The 19,429-nt window shown below is 35.4% G+C and overlaps 4 protein-coding genes across 9 annotated transcripts; 1 reads left to right on the top strand and 3 right to left on the bottom strand.

Moving 5' to 3' along the window:
- Positions 1-2,534: 2,534 nt before the first annotated feature.
- LOC142552951 (large ribosomal subunit protein bL21c) lies at positions 2,535-4,581 on the bottom strand. The gene is made up of 5 exons (XM_075662892.1): positions 4,172-4,581; positions 3,689-3,769; positions 3,048-3,149; positions 2,894-2,968; positions 2,535-2,803 (listed from the first exon to the last, which is right to left on the bottom strand). Exons 1-5 carry the CDS (start codon positions 4,454-4,456, stop codon positions 2,732-2,734), a joined length of 615 nt encoding a protein of 204 aa, XP_075519007.1. The 5' UTR covers positions 4,457-4,581; the 3' UTR covers positions 2,535-2,731.
- Positions 4,582-5,136: 555 nt separating this feature from the next.
- On the bottom strand, positions 5,137-8,058 carry LOC142552949 (calcium-dependent protein kinase 11-like). The gene is made up of 7 exons (XM_075662889.1): positions 7,363-8,058; positions 6,932-7,075; positions 6,691-6,843; positions 6,204-6,319; positions 5,934-6,101; positions 5,575-5,799; positions 5,137-5,477 (listed from the first exon to the last, which is right to left on the bottom strand). Exons 1-7 carry the CDS (start codon positions 7,910-7,912, stop codon positions 5,340-5,342), a joined length of 1,494 nt encoding a protein of 497 aa, XP_075519004.1. The 5' UTR covers positions 7,913-8,058; the 3' UTR covers positions 5,137-5,339.
- Positions 8,059-9,100: 1,042 nt separating this feature from the next.
- On the top strand, positions 9,101-15,219 carry LOC142552948 (uncharacterized). Of its 6 annotated transcripts, none has more exons than XM_075662884.1 (13): positions 9,104-9,492; positions 10,211-10,288; positions 10,407-10,564; positions 11,098-11,173; positions 11,815-11,882; positions 12,038-12,293; positions 12,670-12,774; positions 12,852-12,958; positions 13,030-13,083; positions 13,192-13,275; positions 13,394-13,557; positions 14,246-14,395; positions 14,530-14,759. In XM_075662884.1, the coding sequence occupies exons 1-12, from the start codon at positions 9,195-9,197 to the stop codon at positions 14,391-14,393; spliced, it is 1,596 nt and encodes a 531-aa protein (XP_075518999.1). In that variant the 5' UTR covers positions 9,104-9,194; the 3' UTR covers positions 14,394-14,395; positions 14,530-14,759. The 6 variants fall into 6 exon arrangements, 5 of the variants coding, with proteins under 5 accessions (XP_075518999.1, XP_075519000.1, XP_075519002.1 ...); XM_075662887.1 differs by lacking the exon at positions 14,530-14,759 and adding an exon at positions 14,780-15,219 and having other exon boundaries at positions 9,105-9,492; positions 12,038-12,200; XM_075662883.1 differs by lacking the exon at positions 14,530-14,759 and adding an exon at positions 14,780-15,219 and having other exon boundaries at positions 9,105-9,492.
- Positions 15,220-15,769: 550 nt separating this feature from the next.
- On the bottom strand, positions 15,770-19,223 carry LOC142552950 (protein disulfide isomerase-like 5-2). The gene is made up of 5 exons (XM_075662890.1): positions 18,911-19,223; positions 18,452-18,555; positions 17,913-18,283; positions 16,774-17,081; positions 15,770-16,442 (listed from the first exon to the last, which is right to left on the bottom strand). Exons 1-5 carry the CDS (start codon positions 19,148-19,150, stop codon positions 16,128-16,130), a joined length of 1,338 nt encoding a protein of 445 aa, XP_075519005.1. The 5' UTR covers positions 19,151-19,223; the 3' UTR covers positions 15,770-16,127.
- Positions 19,224-19,429: the final 206 nt, after the last annotated feature.

Genomic DNA, 19,429 nt, shown 5'->3' with positions numbered 1-19,429 from the left:
TCTAGGCACTGCACATCAGAACCAGGACCAAACATAAATTGTAAAGTATCATCGTCAAGGACAACATGAACTTCTACTGAACGCGACTTGTCCATATACGAATATTTGGTTGAAAGGTTCAACCTATATTTTCTGGGATCGATATCTAACTTCCTATGAACTATTTTAATCAAATCGCATAATGACATAGATCTAGATATACAAATTAACTTCACCCCTTTATTACTATAATTGACTGTTCCATGTCTTACGATAACATCACCGCCAATATATAAAATGGCTGAAATTGTATCCATGCTTGCATTTAAATTTATCTAAAAATAAATTTTCAATTTAAAGAAAAACATTTCTAGTATTAACATTTCAAATAAAATTCATGTCTAAAAAATTATATTATACACACACACACTAAAGACATCAAACAATGTCATAATATTGTTTTACATAAATATTACGTACACATATAATTTGAAAAATTAGTGATATACCTCAATCAGGACTGATTGATGTCAAATATTTCTTCACTTCTTAAATTCACCGACGAAACAATAACTCGGGAAAGAATACTTATTATCAGATGCAAAACAAGAAAAATAACTTCAGACATATATAGAGAAACAATACATGAATTCTTTATTGCCTATATTTAAAAAAAAATGTAAAGACAACTCGTGATTCAAATAAATACAAAAACATTAATTATTTAACACAAATTCACGATATTCATGCCGACATTGAAAGATATGATAAGATACAGCCAAAATTATCAATCAAATATACATCAATAAGTGTTTAACAATATCAATTCATATAGAAGGACAATAATAATGGTCTCTGCACGTGAGGTCAAATCCATCTTTTTGTATAGTAATGTTAAATCATCTTTTTAGATAAAATAAATTATATTAGTTTCGTCAGTTTCCATTACCCACCGATAATTACACAAAAAACAAAATTATTATATCTACAAAACAAACGAACACGTGATAAAAAACAGAAGAATTCTACTTTAAAAATATTTAAATTTGCCCGCCACTGCAATAGGCGGGCAATCATTTGAAATTTTATAATTTAAAAATATATTCCCCCGCCTATGCAAAAGGCGGGTAAAATTTATAATTAATTTTTCTGTCCCGCCTCCTGCAGAGACGGACAATATTTTAAAATAATTAACTCTCCCCCGCCTGTACGACAGACGGGGGAGAATTTAAAATTAATTTCTACCCTCCCCCGCCTCCCCTACAGGCGGGGGAGGTGAAACAATTACTCCCCCCCATTTGGAAGGGCGGGGGAGTAAAAGTTTTACTTTTTTTAAAAAAAATTTTTTACAATATTTTAATAAATTTTTGAAAATTACCGTAGATTATTAATGGAGAATAAAAATTGCTATAATCTGATAAAAGACCCAAATATATTGATAAGTAAGTAAGAAGATTTCTTAAAAATGTTGGAAGTTACTTTAGCTACCTATACATATTGCATTTTGAAAATATTTTGATATTTTTTGTAATTTTTTATTAGAAGTGATATATAGAAGTAGATAGGTAAAATAAATAAACATTTTTATAAATTTAATTTCTTTTTAAAAGTTGATAAGATATATTAGACATAGATATGTTACAAATTTACTAAAATAGGTTTTTATTAAATAAAAATTTGGCATTTTTGCAATTCGATAGGGGCATTTACGGCACTCAAAAATGGTTACACAAAGATACCAAAATAATTAGTCTAAGATCTTCAAACTTATATATAGCATATAATATTGTTTATTCCGTAATTTAAAATATTATCTCAACGTTAATTTGTTTTAAAAAACCGAGCTTGTACCATACATTTTTTACACAGTGCTTTCTTTAATGTAATTTAATACAATAATCAAAATAGCTTATGTCTTAAAATAGCTTAAATTCAATGTATTTGGTCTTTGGTCAAATGATTATTCACATAAATTCATATAGCCATTTGATATTTGCAATAATATTTACAGGGCACGCTCTGCTCTTTGTGGGTAACGTATAATCAATCGCTTTGCTCCTAATGAACTCAACAACTAATTTTTATCAAGAAGAATAGTGCTTAATTAAAGAAACACGTGGCAGCAGAAAATTGGCTTAATTACATAGTTTTTCTTGCAGCGTGGCATAAAACCCTCGTGTTAAGATATCACAACATCAAACTGAATATGAAAGAAAAAAACTTAAAGTAGTTGGTCTGACTTTGATAATCTAGTTTTTGGAAATCCTAGAGGTGGCCTATCCTAGAGGTGGCCTTCATGTCGTGAGTTTGCAGGCAGGGGGTGAAATATACTATTTCTTTTCAAATTCATGCCTGGTATAATGTATATTGGGATTCGAATTTCGAACTTCCTTCTTGAAAAATCAATAACAATCTGGGTTATTTAGTTGGTCATATCGTGCAATAGGTTACCAAATGCATAAAAGGTTAGTTCATAGGGATTAGCTGAAGCCATGTAGAGGTTATTATACTTTTCTACCGTGTGATGGTGAAGAAACCAAACAGCATAGACCGTGGAAGAACAAAAAACCTTCGAATCACGATGGCATACACGGAATTGAAGATGATTTGGACAAAGAATGCAAATGCCATATTTCATCAAGCAATTCAAAGTACTAGCACAAAAATTAGTAAAATGGCTGTGCTCCGTAGAATATAAACATAATCTCCTGGAAACTCGAGCATAGTGACAAAACATAATCATTGGTGTAAGTTATGATGGGAGCGTAGCAGCAGGTGAGCTTTCATAGCCAGTTATGCTTGTGATTCTAATTCTAGTAATGGGCTGGATAATCCAATAATGAAAAGTTTGGTGAGAAAAGAACTTGTGACAATGTAATAAAGATAGTGTAAAATTCATATAAGAATTTGGTACCTGTCGGTGCCCAATGTTTCTCCGGTAGTTCTTCTTTCTCTTGTACTTGAACACGATGACCTTTTTGTCCAATGTCTACAAGAAATGGTAACAATGAGTAAGTACCAAATGATGAGAAAGGAGCATTCCAAAACACTTTTGGAACTGATCATACTTGTTCTTCCACTATGGCATGAACTACAGCATTGGACACGATTGGTCTTCCAATGTAGGCGCTCGTCTTCGTTCCCACAAGTAATACTTTATTTAAAGTGATCTGAAAAGATGATTTAACAATGATTGTCCAAAGAAGAATATAATGTGTTGAGATTCCAAAAAAAGAACCGGGCAATTAGATATCAAATACATTTATCTAACAGGAAATCCAAGGGGAAAAAGGAAGGAACGAGAGGTCAAAAGTGGAGATTTCTGTGCACATAAAAAAACGCAAATTTTCAATAACTTGTTCAGAAAATAATGTTTTGAGGTTTACCAATGCCTAAAAAATTCTTGGTGCAGTTCAATTGGAGGGGTGGCAAAGATCTGAAACTCATAGGTTTAGGTGATGTGGACGTTTCCCAATACCCTAATACCTATTTAGACATTAAAGGTGCTTCAAAGACCAAAGTTCATCTTAAACAACATAATGAAACAATACACAGGTGCATGTACTCCGGCACCCTAGCAGTTCATTGATACACCAATATGGCAGAATGCAAAAAGAAACACAATCACACCCATGCAGAAGAGAAAATGGAAAACATCTTAATCATAGTTTATCACATATACATCAGCAAAGACGATTGCAATACATACTTTGTCATTCACATTGGCACCTTTAAGCCTCTGTGTATAAATGTACCGTCCAGGATGCACGATGTATTGCCTCGATCCGACCTAAACAAGCATACAAACCACAGAAATGCATCCCAAATCAACTTATAAACATGAATATTAAGATTCAAAATTACACAAAACCTCAACAATCATAAACTTACAACAACTCAGCAATCGCATGATGGACAAAAGGAGGCTTTCGACAATGGAAAATACAAACACCTTATAAGTTAGCGTTTACGCATTCAAACACACATTATTAACCTTATCTGAAACATATAATATCCGAACTTTGATGTAGCTCTAGAAAAGCTATGTTACACACATCAATGGCTATATTACAATCACAAAGTCAAAATCATAAATCACCGTAAATTTCTCCTTGAATAACCAGAATTCTACAATTATTAGCAATATATATGCACACACTCGCACTATACAAATGAGAACGGGACGAATTACCATAACAACCGCAAACACTTCCTCGCGTTTGGGCTCCGCAGTCTCAATAACGGGTTCCTCTTCCGGATAGGGCTTATCTGACTCCGGCTCAGTCAAAGAAGGCACGGCCTCTGTTTCAGATGATTTGGGTATAAAAGACAACGCGGCCTGTTTATGGTTGAGATTGAGAGACGAGAGGGAATGAGAGAGAAACGAAATTTTGGTTTTGGAAAGACAAAGGGATGCTAGGTTTTGATTCAGAGAGAAATTCGGCGCGAGGGAGGAACAGAACGAAAGGGTCGCCATTATTGAGTGAGCTATGGAAGCTGCCTGGAATGGGGTCCGGTCCGCCTGTAGCCTGATTGCTCTGAGGTGTTCCTTATCCTATCCGTTGCCGCAATAAAAATGACACATTTGCACTTGGGCGTAAATGATAATTTTATGACAAATACCCAATATTCTTGCTCGATGATTGGTGGTTGTTTTTTTTTCCCAGCAACTAATTTTGATCAGATTTAGTTTTTTAACTGCCCCAAATCAAATCCTATGGTGAAATAGACTTTTCCTTCCCGAACTTCCACCTAGAAAAATTATTAACTGTATGTGGTATAAGCTGAAGTTAAGAAAATGTCATCTTGTTGTCTCTGGTCGAACAGGTAATTGTTTGACCAATCGTTAAGAGTTCGATTAATTATTTATTATGTGCTAACGTGATTTACATGCTATTGTTATCCAATACTTATCGAATGATAACGACAGAAAAAAATTCGTGAAAATCTAATAATTACTTCGATGCAAATTATAAATTAAATATTATAAAACATTACGCGATTTTTGTTTCGAGCGAATAATATATTTGTTACGACTTAACGTGAAAATTGGTGTTTGGCCGTTGGAAATTTTGGGACATAAATCTTTTTTTAAAAAAAATAACAATACTTGACAATCAAAATTATAAAATCTAATATCTTGGTTCTCTGGTCTTTTTCATTTGTTTCTTTTTTTATCTAAAAACTTTTTAAAAAAATTACAAACTATTTCTGTATTTAATCTTCTTTTTTATGAAACCCATCCGTGCTTCGATGCATATTGGGTAAACCCGAGAACTAACACACAGTATCTACAAATCACCATACACAATTAAACAACACTTGGTACCGGTAAACTCATTACAACATGCTTCCAAGATTTAATCTTCCACCTTGGCTTTACCTTCCAAAGCTTCCGCCAAATTGAAGTTCAAATTGCCTCTCATTGTTCTCCCTCCTTTACCTGCATCGCCCTTCCTCATCATCGTCGCAAATTCTCCGTAGTCAATCCGTCCATCCTGTTCAGTCCCGATTTCACATAACATTTTTCAGTTAAACAAACAAGGAAAAAGTAAACAAACAGGCTTGTAGGGCTATTAAAGAAAACTTAATTACATTGTCTATGTCAATTTCTTGAATCATGTCGCCTAGGTGAACATCGTGTAAGCCGAAATCTTTGCAAGCCTGTTGAAGCTCATCAATGGTGATGTAGCCACTCCCATCTTTGTCAAAGAAAGAGAATGCAGCAAGCAGATTCTCCTCCCTTTCCATTTTGTTCAAATGCAAAGTTGCCGCAAGGAACTCGCCATAGTCTATTGTTCCACTGTTGTCAATATCAGCCTGGACCAAAATCCCCATCATTTTTCATGTCAAACTCATGAGTTCCAATACAAACGTTGGTACAACTGGATTATGGATACTAATTATTGATATCAACATTTAAATGTGTTTTTCTCTGTATTTCTTACACCTACCGCATTCATGAGTGCTTTGATCTCAGATTCCATGAGTTCAGAGCCTACTCTTTTCAGACCTTGTTTCAATTCCTCAAATGTTATTGTACCGCTGTTGTCTGTGTCGATCATTTTGAACAACTGTCTTAGCCCACCAATTTCTTCTTCAGATAGCCTTTCTGCGATAACCTGAACAAAAAATATAAACTAGTTACACATACGCACACACACCAAAGATCCATTTATTATTGTTACTTCTCTTTTTGTAAATGATATGGATCGAAACATTACACGTAAAGCCATCTTCTTAAGTTTGTTCATAGCGGAGAATTGCTTTAGCCTCGACAGAACAGCTGATCCCAGAGGTTTGTCTGGTGCAACTTTGTCATCCACAATCCAAGGATGGCCTGTTAAAAACTCGGAATACAATTGTTACCATTCGATTGGTGGATATGCCAGCGGCACAGGCTCAAGCTTGAGTAGTTCGTCAGCCAAAAATCAATTCTAGCTTGTGTGACATATTAAGTTTCGGTTAGATATAACTTTTTGAATATTTTTAAAATATAATTGAAAAGTTTATTTTGTTTCTCATTTGCTTATTGCATAAAGTTCGTATCTTGACATTTATTTTTTAAAAAGAATTCAGTCATGCATTTTAGCCACTCTCTTGTCCAACCTTGGGCTCAAGCAGTGCTAAAAGAATTAATGCTGCTGAACTCGAATCTTGAGCTCGGTTGCAGCCATTGAAAAGAAGAGCACTGTATAATGAATGACTCACATAGGACTTCATGAGCAGTGATTCGGCTTCTTGGATCTCTTTGAAGCATCTTTCTTATCAGATCCTTTGCACTGTCTGAAATCTGAGGCCATGGATCTGATTCAAAGTCTATTTTACCTTTCAATATCTGTTTGAATATTCGATTATCCGTTTCTGTAAAGTTTAAAAATAATATACATATAATATCAAATTCTGAAAAAAAATTATAGAAGACTGAAATGTTAACAATTTGATTGCATACCTCCCCAGAAAGGTGGAGCCCCGCATAACAATATATATAGGATCACGCCAGCACTCCAGACATCGATTTCGGGTCCATAATGTTTATGCAATACTTCAGGGGCAACGTAGTAGGGACTTCCAACGACATCAGTTAGACATTGCCCTGAAAAACATGAAAAGATATATATTGTGACTTGAATATTGTATAATAAAATTGAAAATAGCAAAGAGCTACATTATTTTTAAATTGATTCTAAATATGAAAGCAAGTCGAGATTATTATCTGATAAAAGATTTTCTTAGAACTCATATCATCACCAGCAAATGAAATCCAAACAAACAATGCAGATTTCAACCAACTAAATGAACATGTAATATTAATTCAAACCAACATCTTCAGAAATATAAAATAAGCTGATGCTTGAACTGAAATTCCTTGATTCATCGTACCGGGCTTGTAAAAAACAGACAACCCAAAATCCGTGGCCTTAAGCTTAGCATCCTCATCCGGCGTATCAAACAGAAAATTCTCCGGTTTCAGATCTCTATGCATCACCCCAAGCGAATGGCAAGCCTCCACCACTCCCACTATAGTCTTCATCAGCTGCACTGCCTTCTTCTCGCTGTAATGCCCCTTCTGCACAATCCGATCAAAGAGCTCGCCTCCGCCGCACAGCTCCATCACCAAATGCACGAACACATTGTCCTCGTAAGTCCCTTTTATCCTCACCACATTCGCCTGCTCGGACAGATGGTGCATTATCTGAATCTCTCGCCATACGTCATCGTAATCTTCCTGGCACAGAAGCTTGCGTTTCGGGATCGATTTGCAGGCGTACTCGATGCCGGTGGCCTTTTCTGCGCAGTGGTAGGTGGTGCCGAACTGGCCTTGGCCCAGTTTCTTGCCGAGATTGTAATGGTCTCGAAGTCTTGGGGTCTGGTAGGGAAGAACTGATGTTGAGGGCTTGGAAGATGATCCTCCTGAAGATTGATTATTCATAATTTCTTTCTGGATTTTCTTTTTCCCGTCCTTTGATTTCCTTTCGAAGAAATTTTTCAGTTTTTGTTGTATTCCACCATTGTGGTAGTTTATGGAAGCTGCGGAGTTTTGGTCGGGAAAAAACTAACTTCTGGTTTATTGGTCCACACTATTTCGGGGATTAGCGGTGAATTTGGATCGTTTATTGATGTTTCAAGTTATATTTTAATAATCTCACTCACACACATATACATATATATATATATAAAGTTAAACTCGGTAGAGCTAATTTTGGTAAATCCAATATTTATCTTTCCATATTTCTCTTATTTAAATAATTAATAACTTTCATTTTTAATTTTTTTAAAGAACATACTCCCTTCTTTTTTTATGAACCATAACACAACTACATACTTTTTCTGTATGATTGAATTATCATTATAGTTGTATTTTTGTTCGGTCCACCAATTTTCTTTGCATTGTCTGATTGACGCAAAGAAATTTCCAATTCCTAACCCCCTATTGTTTTCTCAGATGAAATTTGATACAGAACATTAAAAATCGAATACTAATATATTATATTTGAGCATAATATTTCAGATTTGACATCAATATATGATTTTTTTAGTACTCGAACATGTGTAAAAAATATTATTTCATATATGATTTTTTTAGTATCTAAATATATATAACAAATGTTGATATTAATGACTCGTTTATTTTTCAGATGAAAATCGATACAAAACATTAAAAATATATTATTAATATATTATATTTTAGTATCAACTATTTGAGATCTGATATCAATATATGATATTTGATCATACAAACAAAGTATACGAATTGTTGATATTAATATAGTTGTTCCAATTTCATACTCAAAAATTTTTATTTTATATCAGATTTAAAACAGTCAGTACTCAAATATTATATATTAGTTATAGATTTTAAAATTGTATCGAATTGCATCCGAAAAACACATATGCCTCTAGATAATGCGGAAATGTTTTTTGCGTGATATAGAGACTGCAGAAATTTTTTTGATACGACATAGACTAACACAAATACAAATATGTGCGTGGGAATTTAAAGGCATGTCCGAATTGAGTCATTGATATGTGATGGGCCAGATAGTAGATGCGTGTAGGAGTTGATTCTTGATTGAATTGGCCCACATGTTTTTTTGTATCAAAATGGAAATATTGATCCAAATGTAAGCCCATAACGCTGAGACACCAGCTCTCCTTGTATGAACAAGTTCTGTACGGTCGTCTATCAGATATTCTGAAATTTTCCTCGAAAAATGCCGCCGAACAAACCCTCCCGGAGATTCTCATTCTTCGGATTTGCAGCAGACTCCTATTCCGCCGGAGAAACTTCCAATAGATCCGATCTGCCGCTGCCGCTGCTGAAATTGGAGACCGACCGACAAGTTTACAGACCCGGTGATCTGGTTACCATCACTATTGAGATCAAAAATCAAACTAATTTGTGGTCTCTTTCGATCGAAAAGCTCAGCTTTGAGATGAAAGGGATCGAGAAATTGGATACCCAGTGGTTCAGCACTCCCAAGCCTAGTCATGACTCTAAGCAGCGCCGTGGTAATTTTGAATTTATAGTATTATGTTATCGTCTCATGTAGCCTAATTTTAATTGAAATTTTTGCAATGTACTTTCTTGCTGCCCTGGATGTTGCCAACTTTGAATGATTGAGTGGTGATTAACTATGTACCGAATGCAATAGAAGAAGCCTTAAAGCTGAAGGTGTAATGATCTCGATCATTTGTAATTCATGTTATTTTTCGCAGATCAGAATCGGGGGTTGGGATTTCAATCCATGAAGATATAATTTGTTCCAAGTTAATAATTGTTAGTGCTGTTCACGAGTTTCATTGCGTTAGAGTGGTATCTCTTATTTCTTCTCTAAAAATTGGTGATATTAAATTATATAAATCTTAGAGGAAGTAAAGTAACATAAAATAAAATAAAATAAATTAAAAGCAGCTCTTACAAGTTACCAGTCTCTTGTTGTGACAAAACGAGAGAGGTTCCCTCCCCACTTTGTGGGTGATATACTTGCAATTACCCTGTCACTTCATATTTATCATGAATATATCTGAATAGGTTGTGCGTTAAATCACTAGCTGAGGTTCCTTTCCCCTACTTGCAATATAATATTCTCCATTTTCCATTTCCATAGGAAAAATAAAGCGAGTGAGATATCTATAGTAAACTAAGTGTGTAATGAACATGATAAAGAAGAGCGAAGACCTTCTGCATGATGAGCTAGAATGTAATTATGTGTCATGTCCTTCTCAGGTGAATACGTTTTCATGGATTGCTCCACTTTCACATTAGTTTCAAATCAAATCCTTTCTGGTGGGGCCACTAAAACTTGTAAGCACGAGTGAACTTTGTTGAATATTGCTCTTTCTTGCTCATCTACATTCCCATGGTCTTTCGTTTCTCATGTGGTTCTAGCTTTTGTTGAATTTAAAATGTTTTATGGTTGCAGATATGGTGCGCACACTTTTACCAAGCATTTCACCTCCATCCTATAGAGGAGCAACTATCCGTTATCTGTACTATGTTAGGAGTACGTTGTCCGGACAGTATATAATTTTGGATGATGGACCGTCTCATGGAGAGTCAATACAAGACTTTTCTGAAATGGTGTGCTTTATCTCTGTGTTTTGTTCTTTGTAAATTAAGGGATCAGTTTATTGTTTGAACCTCCTTGAATAGTTCCATGCTTTTGTTGCCAGTAAAATTATTGCATGATATTGGGCATGAGGCTCACTGCTAAGTTTCCTGTGCTCAGTTTCTGATAGGACATTCCTCCCCACGCTTAGTTGAATGCATTAACCTTGTTGCTTCATTTACTGATAATAATTTCTTTCAACATATCCTTCTACTTTTTGTCAAATTGTACAAATGTAGGAAAAACAAATTATTGTATTTTGTAACTCATAATATGTATCTCTCCATATGTTTTTTAAGGTTTTATATTTTTCCCAATTGCCACTATTTTACCCGATTAAGATTGTACTTCATTAATTTTCATGTTGAATTTTTTCCTTAGCGTTTTATACAAGTGTCTAATAATTGAATAATTATCGCTCTTTCTGATTGTTAAAGGTTTTTTCATTTCTTTCAACCAAGGTGCATCTATTTACATAAATTCTTGCGGCTCAAAAACTTTACAGGAAACTAGAATACCATTACAGATATGGGTCACTCAGAAAAGCAATGGCTTGCAGTGTGAAGAAGGTCTTGGTGATGGTAAATTTGCCCCTACACATTCTCTTTATTTTGTTTGTGAAACTGCCAGCTATTATTTTTTTGGGCACCCTGCATTTCTTTTTCTCGAATTTACATGGTGTTCTTTTGCTCAAGCAAATGTAGCGGGCGGTCAATGAAGTTGGATAATTTAAAAATTGGCGTTATCCTTAAGCTGTCAAATCTTATCTCTTTAAGTAACTCTTTGTATATGGGGGGAGGTGGGAATGCCAGATTCTGGTGAGTCAAGTAAGGCAAACCCACCTACCGTATCGGTCTAATGTTGGTCAACTTCTGCTGCATCACGCACGTTTTCTTCTAAGCAGTCTACTGGTTCCGCTATTAAGGCGTTTTACCTCAGAAGTGGAAAGAACTTAACTAACTGGAGAGTACTAAGCTATACAGAATGACATCACTGTCTCATGCTACAAAATCTTGCCTCAGCTTGGTTTTTTTTGCCCTATCTAGCCACACCAAAAGTGTTAGTTCTTATATTTCCATGTAAATTGTAATTAGTTTCTCACCTTTCATGTGGGGTCTGACCAACTTTTTTGGGTGACTTTCCTTTTCCATTAGTTGAAAAGGAAAATTACAAATTTTTTAGATACGTGATTTTTAATTTGTCTTCTGGAATGGTCTTTTAGGAATTGTTCCTGTGTCTACTATCATCTTGGATGTTTACTGGAAAGAAATGGATGCTGATACTGACTGGGTAAATTTTTGTCACCTGCAGCTGATTCAGTAGCTTAGATTGATCATTTAATGTAGTTCCTTTGCCTTTTCTGCTTGTGCTGAAATGGGAGTAATGACTGTTTCAAAAGTGCGACTAAAATGAGGTTGAGATTGTGAATTTGAATTTCTTTGTAGGCTAAAGTGAATGAGGCTTTTGATGAAGTTGAGGAAGGCTATGCAAGCTCACGGGATGATATTTCATCTGTTTCTTCCTTTAACCACATGAAGGAAGACGTGTACAAGACCTTTGGAAGTTCATTATCCTTGCAGTCATTTGCTGCTAGGTCATCAAATAGAGGTTCTTTCTATACTGAAGGACGTCCTAGCATATCTTCAAACATAGCCCTTCCTCGCCTATCAGTGGCTGAGGTTATGCATGATTCAGTAGGCGGTAACTTATATTTTAATATAACAGATATGTGTCATGTATTGACTGTTGCATGAAAGTTCTGTAGTTTCATGTGTTGTATTTTGAATTCTATGTCCCCATGTTCAGGATTCTCACATTCTATCATAATAAACTTTGGCTACACACACACACACACACATATATTAAGCATAGCTCAAATGCTACATATACAGTTAGTTATTCATATATGGTTGTATAATAATAAATATTTGTTTAATTATTTTTCAGTTGTTTGTAAAGTATGTCCACGTGTTATAGCTCATCTTATTCCTTGTGTGTGGTCTACTGTGCACATGTGTGTCTTCAGATGTCTGGAAACTTTAATAATTATGTTTTCGATTTAATTTTTGTTCGCCAGATAGGTCTCTGGCTGTTGAATCTCCGAGTCAACCTTTACAACCTCTTAGAGCACTTTCTGAAGTTGATGACTCGAGGGCACCATCTGCCTCTGGATCTGGACCATGTAATTACTTTCTTTGCATTATGATATTTCAGCCCTAAATTGTTTCAATATTAATTTTTTGTGAACATTCTCTGCAGCAGAAGGGTTTGTTAGAGGGAAATCGTATAATATCAGACTGGATGACCAAGTTCTTCTGAGATTTTCTCCAAAAAACTCTGATTCAACTTACTACTTCAGTGATATGGTAGTAGCTTGATAATTTGGTTCTCTTCTTTATGCCATATCGTTGTATTTTAAATTACTTTATGCTCACAGATAGGTGGAACCCTTACTTTCTTTCATGAAGAAGGGGCTAGGAAATGCCTCGAGGTACTGTTCATCACAAAACTTAATAGTTGTGAGTTCCTGCTAAGTGTTAACATCTGTTTTCCTATTTATACAATTACCAAGTTTGTCTTGGTTTCTGATGCTTTTTAGTTGTCAATAACTTTGGAGATGTCAGAGACCGTGAGCCAGCGCTTTGTGCATCCTTCTCGAAGGCATTCTCCTACTATTACCAAGGTGCTTAATAGTTTTTTCTAAAGTCAAAAACTATTGTACTGTAAAAATGAGTTTGATAATCTTTGATTTATGAGTATCTGATGAGTCACAGTTTTCTTACTCACGTTTGGTTCTGCAGGTTTATAGCGACCACCACGAGGTTGTGGCAGATTTAATACAAACAAGCTTTCTGTTTTCCATTCCTATGGATGGGGTCATGACCTTTTCTACCCGATATGTCTCTGTTCAATGGGCTCTTCGATTTGAATTCCTTACAACTCCAAAGAATGTGGACTGGGAAAGGTATAATGGTTTTGTGGTGTGATTTGATGGATTGAAATTATTTTTATGGGATAACAATTGTTGGTTGCATCATGGCCATTCACCACCAGCATAGCATTAAGAAAAAATTGAGTTAATTTTCCTGGGATATGGTTGTTGGAGACGAAATAAAGAAAATGAAGCATGCCAATATAGAGATGCATTATAATATGGCCAAGATAAAGAGTTGTTACAGTTAATCAATTAATGACGGGGAGAAACCTTTTCTGTGGTTGGATCGTATGTGCTTATCGATAAGTTGACATCTCTCTGATTTGGCCCATAATCTGCCTTTCATATACGTGTCTATCTCTGGATCCCTCATATCCATTGTGAATATAGATTTTCTAAAATGTAGAGACATATTTTTTCCAAAAAAAAAAACAAACAAACAAACAGACAGTGGTTTCTTGAGATCTAGAGTAATTACTTCTTACTTAAATGATTATACCTCCACATGTGATGGTTGTCTGTCCAGATGGATTTTTTGTACTTCAGGAGTACTTGCATATATCCCACTTCATTCTTTTCAACATCTTGTGTGATTTAGAGTTTCAAGTTTGTAAAGGAAACCTAAGTAAAGACGTTAAAACTCAACTCACCCCTGTTGCATGATACACTTCTAATTGGTCAACAATTTCTGACTGCTTAGATTGTTCTTTGCTTTCAGATATGAGCATCCTCTTCTGATAGAGGGAAGGGACAAGTGTGAGTGGATTCTTCCTATTACTGTGCATGCACCTCCCTTAGGGGCTGCTGCGACTCAAACTAGGAACCAAAGGCCATTTTCCTCGGAAACCTTATGGGTTCGAACTTGAAGGTAAACTGGTGTTTCGATATTCAGAATTAGTTCGTATTGCTTTTGCTTGTAAATTTTCCACGCGAATACATTTCTTGTTTGATTCTAAAAATATGTGAATTGTAAGCAAAAATTCACCATTTCATCTGCTCTAGCTGTGAGGCAGTCATTTTAAATGGACCTGCCACTACCATGAATTTCCAACAGTATACGGAAGTCCACAAACTAATCAAGTAGAAGTGCAGTTTTGGCTATTCAAAGGCAGTGGCAAACCCAGACCCAAAATTTTAGTTAAAGATGCTATTTTGTGTATTCTAGGCAGCAACACTTGAAATAAAGTTTTTTTTTTCATTGGGGGAGTATGATTATCATGCCTGTCCATTTATTGAAAGCTTTGTGGATCAGGTTTTTGTTGCAAATGGTTGAAGGTGCAAGATACATCAATTTTCATCGAGAGAGCACCTGATTTTCTGTTGTGATTGGTAAACTTCTTAAAGATGGTGCTGTGAAATGCCGTAATTGTTTTATCACGCAATGTCCTCCATGTGGATCTTTTTTCCTGTCATATTACCAGGTCTTGAGTCCCCGCACACAAGTTTTTCTACGTTGTTGTAAAACATAGAGTTTTTTCACCTTCCCTATAGCAGAAGGATAGTCGGTGGTATAGAATTCTTCCCAGATTTTGTCTTGCAAATATTTTGGAGTATGTAAGAGTCCAATCTATTATTTCAAGTACTCGTATTCTTCTTTTCTCGACTCATTTGAGATGTTGATTCTACTATTATATTTCTGAATGTGATTGATCACATCAAGAGATGAAATATACACGTATTAATTCGTGGTTCTGTGACTGAATTGTTCGAGAAAACAAACTTTCATCATTTTGTGAAAAAATGCATATTATTATATGCCGTGTTAATGATGGCTAAAATGATCTTATTCACTTCAGGATCAGTAAAATTTACTTGTTTTTGTCGTTGCTTCAATTATTTTGTGCCAAATCTGGAAAATCATTAGCCTATATAATGTTATATAATTTGTAAAATTATTCAATCGATTCTTGTCGGATGGGTTTGACGGTTGTTTCTTTGGTTTATCTTGTAGGCTGTAAGACACGGTCGATTGTTTTCATAGTGGAAATTTAGTAAAAAAAGTTTAAAATTCTGCGTCATACCATATCCATTTAGTTTACCCAAACCCGTCTTGTACGGGTTGTGTGCATGTAGGCTATCCAATTTGTAAATAAACCAAGTAATACAATTGCTTTTCTTTCAAAACAATTTCAGCGAAAAGGCTTTCCGAATTTGTGACGCATGTAATATGGTTCAAGCAGCACGTTGTAGTGTAGTTGTGCAGACATAATTATAACGACGAGTGGCATCCAGTCAAGCCGTGGAATGAAAAAATGCACAAATAAAATTGAGAAAGTATCCAAATTTTTTGCCGACAACTAAACAAACGCACAAGTCAAACGGTTTAGTGTATGGTTTTCTATAACAAAAGACGTATACATAAAGTGAACGAAAAATGTGCCGCTTTTAATAATGACGTCAAAAAATCCAACAAAAGTCCTCCAAATGACCAAAATAGAGAAATGAATACCAAAGAAGCTTTATACCGAAACTACATATGAACCATATCAGTCTTCCAAGATGCAGTGTAATTCCTAGTAAGTTCTCCAATATTTCCGATTGGGAACAGACGGTTCGATCCAAGAAATCATCCCTACTTTGTCCACGGTTTCATCATGAATTCAGTCCTCCTTGTCAGTAGTTCTACGCAGTTCCCTCAACTCCGGCTGCAAGGCAACACTTCTTGCATCATTAACCTGATCTCGAGTACCAACGGTAAGAGGCTCCTCTTTAGCCATTGATAGGAGCACCACTATCACCAGCACTAAACAAATCAGGATGAGGACAAAAGTGGCTCCGAGCTGCGACTTTAAGAAACCCATGAATGTTGGACCAGAAATCTGCTTCTGTATTACATTTCCTTCTCGGTATCCCTGGAGAAATCTTGAAATCTGGGTGCCCATATCTGTTTCGTGTATGCTATCAGAACCGATAACCTGTTTCTCGAACAAAAGATGCAATATCAAGAGCATGCATGAAACAATATATAAACTGCGATAAAGTAGGTTCTGAAAATAGCAATCTCCTCATTATTTAAAAGTAATTAAATATCTTGATGCTATCCAACCCAAACAGGCAAATTTGGTTTACAAGGCAGCAATCAACATCAAAAGAAACAAGATTTTCTCGATTGCTTACCATACCAATGTTACTTGAAAAAAAGAGACTCACTTTATCCAGCTCAAATCAACTATAGATCAAAGACTTCATTCGGACAAATTTATGCACCGTAACAATAAATTTTCAAGATCAGAAATGGTCGCTTACCGAATAATAGTCCTCATTCCCATCCCAAACAACCATCCTTGGCAGCTGAGTTTTCTTATAAACCTCAAATGATTCAACAAAATCTTCCCACTGCTTGACACCAACATAACCAAATATTAAGTCACGATTTGCAGAGGCAGCAGCCTTTAGCATTTTTATTAATTCCTTGGATTTTTCAGCTCCTTCATCCTCCAAGATTGTCAGAACAATTTTCCTTTTATCATCTTTTAGTGACTTTAATGTATCTTGATTCAGCGGCAGAACTAGAGGGAGCAAACTCTGTTTTATGTAATCTTCAAGGAATGTCTCTGTAATTCAGCATAAAATATTACTTTCAATTTGGTATATAATTCAAGTTTATAGTTGTTGGAATAAGTTGACATTTTTAGCATGCAATTTATGAAAATTAATAGAAAAGTAAGCTTAACAGAGTAACCACACCAAGATCCAACTTAGATATGTAAAGGTTGTACTCAGGGTGATTCAGAACAAAAAGTCAAAAGCCGTGCAAAACAGGAAAATATTCTTGATGAATATGCATAAACAAATGGTATTTTCTAACAAATACCTGAGCTTTCCCCAAGTTTGTTAAATGCTTAAAAATAATGCTATCCCCAGATCTATCTTAGATTCTAGTGGCTTCACACCTTACCAAAATCATAGATGGTCAGGATATCTTCAACATCAAAAGGAGTTCAGAATCCAGGCACTATTGGACATAAGTCTTAACATATGACACGTTAATTATATGCATTGGATAGAATTTACCAACTCCCAAGCGAATGCAGTGCTTTTCCATATGATATTAGACACATTTTCCTTCTACTTTTAACCATTGTCAGATCCAATGGCCAATAAAGAGTTCAACTAACAGAAACCAAGCACATTTATAGAAACGAACTTCAATGACTAAATTTAAATTGCCATTATGAAAATGAACTCTAGAAATCAATTACATGGAAATTGCAAACTTTTAACCTTTGACTTCGAAGGGACCAGGTCCTCCCTATCAAGTCTTAGATGCTATGATTTGCCCGACACCTTATAAGCTAACATGAGACAAGCCACATAGTTTAACAAGATGAATAAGTTAATACATCTATTTTCACTAAACATAATATATAATCAGAAAAAATAACCTTCAAATGGTCCATAAAAAATGCTTTGTTCATTGTGCGCCGGATGGGTTGCGATCAAAGCGGGCACCTTATCAAAATCATAGTTGGTCATGATATCCTCCGAGAAATATTTGGCAACTGAAAACCAGGCTTTCTTCTTATACTTAATAGCCAAATTAAATATCTGGGATTCATCTAAGCCAAATCCTATGAATATAGGAAAATCAGCCCCAGCTTCTTCAACAAAATCTTTAATAGCAGAATCTGACTTGAGAACAGCGACATCTGGGGCGACAAATTTCGACAGATGACAGACAAGTAAATCAGATTTCCTTGGTCCATAATACTCTGTAGGAACTCCATGCATGTATATCTTTAGAGTTGGATATCCACTGTATCAAAAAGAATAATTATTTTCAGCATCTTTGTTAGTAGTGAAAGATTTGGCCATAGGGAAGCTATCCAATTTATACATCATAAAACGTAATAAAAACAAAACAACAGACACCAGAATCCCGGCAGTTAACAAATTATTGATCCAGAAGGCCATGGAAACCTACTCAACTTCATGCTTCGAAGCAAGCTTTCTGTGTTTGTCAGCATCAACTTTTGCGACAATTATGGGTTTCTTCAACCCAGCTAGAACAGGGGCTGCTTTGTCCAACTGCAATTTAACATTCATAATTATAAGCCCAAGAACCCAGTACCGAGGATAGAAGCAACCTAAGAAAGAAGGAATAACCGATAGCAAGGGCACTTGAACATTCAATAAATTTACACATCCTTTTACAATGAAGCAGATTCATAATCGCAAAATTCTCTATTTCACGGTGCCAGGAAAGGACCAAGTTCGATTTTTTCCGGGGAAAAACAATTAAAAAATATTGAAAATAATAGATCGACATACAAAAAAATAATAAATGTCGATATATCACAATCAACACTGCACTTTGGTATCAATATTCGAAGTCAGAACAACAATCAACTTGAATCTAAAAAAAAAAAAGAATTGATCGAACCTCGGGGGCGAGGCGCTTGCAGTGACCACACCAAGGGGCATAGAAATCAACGAAAACATAATCGAAAGATGAGATCGCGGCGTCAAAATTGGAGCCATCCAGTTCCAACACTTTGCCATCTAACTTGAACCGACTCTCCGATTCACAATTGGACGAAGAAATTAATAACGATAATGAAAATAACAATATTAACAGTGAGAAAAGGGAACAGATCCTCCGAGGAGGAGGAGAAGGAGTCATCGATTCGCGGGAGTGTTTGCGGGTTGCATCCGATGGAACTGGAACTTTTATAATTGGATTGGGATTAGGGATCGCAGAGTGGGTTTGGGTCCACACCGTGGTGAAAGCCCAAAAAGGGACCACTGAGGATTTTTCAAATTTTCCAAGTAAATCGGATCTGATAATTAATATAACAAAAAAAACTAAAATTCATAATATTTAAATTTTATTTATAGTCCAACTCGTTATATCATGATTTCATCTATTTTGTTTATTAAAATCATAAATTACAAAATTTTA

This window comes from Primulina tabacum, chromosome 8 (assembly GCF_025594145.1).
Source record: "Primulina tabacum isolate GXHZ01 chromosome 8, ASM2559414v2, whole genome shotgun sequence".
Classification (NCBI taxonomy): Eukaryota; Viridiplantae; Streptophyta; class Magnoliopsida; order Lamiales; family Gesneriaceae; genus Primulina; species Primulina tabacum.
The sequence above is the reverse complement of the archived record's forward strand: the minus strand, read 5'-3'. Positions and strand labels throughout refer to the sequence as shown.

Bases quoted from the DNA above. Each gene is read 5' to 3' on its own strand.
- LOC142552951 (XM_075662892.1), bottom strand. From the start codon at position 4,456: ATGGCGACCCTTTCGTTCTGTTCCTCCCTCGCGCCGAATTTCTCTCTG. The intron at 3,150-3,688 runs GTATGTATTGCA...TCATCTTTTCAG, and splicing joins GTGCCAATGTGAATGACAAA to ATCACTTTAAATAAAGTATT. The intron at 2,804-2,893 runs GTACCAAATTCT...TGGATTATCCAG, and splicing joins GAAACATTGGGCACCGACAG to CCCATTACTAGAATTAGAAT.
- LOC142552949 (XM_075662889.1), bottom strand. From the start codon at position 7,912: ATGAATAATCAATCTTCAGGAGGATCATCTTCCAAGCCCTCAACATCA. The intron at 7,076-7,362 runs GTACGATGAATC...CATGTTTTTCAG, and splicing joins GTCTGTTTTTTACAAGCCCG to GGCAATGTCTAACTGATGTC. The intron at 6,320-6,690 runs GTGAGTCATTCA...AGTTTTTAACAG, and splicing joins CACTGCTCATGAAGTCCTAT to GCCATCCTTGGATTGTGGAT.
- LOC142552948 (XM_075662883.1), top strand. From the start codon at position 9,195: ATGCCGCCGAACAAACCCTCCCGGAGATTCTCATTCTTCGGATTTGCA. The intron at 9,493-10,210 runs GTAATTTTGAAT...TGTCCTTCTCAG, and splicing joins TGACTCTAAGCAGCGCCGTG to GTGAATACGTTTTCATGGAT. The intron at 13,558-14,245 runs GTATAATGGTTT...CTTTGCTTTCAG, and splicing joins AAGAATGTGGACTGGGAAAG to ATATGAGCATCCTCTTCTGA.
- LOC142552950 (XM_075662890.1), bottom strand. From the start codon at position 19,150: ATGACTCCTTCTCCTCCTCCTCGGAGGATCTGTTCCCTTTTCTCACTG. The intron at 18,284-18,451 runs GTAGGTTTCCAT...TTTTTGATACAG, and splicing joins GCTTCGAAGCATGAAGTTGA to TGGATATCCAACTCTAAAGA. The intron at 17,082-17,912 runs GTTATTTTTTCT...GCTGAATTACAG, and splicing joins TTTTTATGGACCATTTGAAG to AGACATTCCTTGAAGATTAC.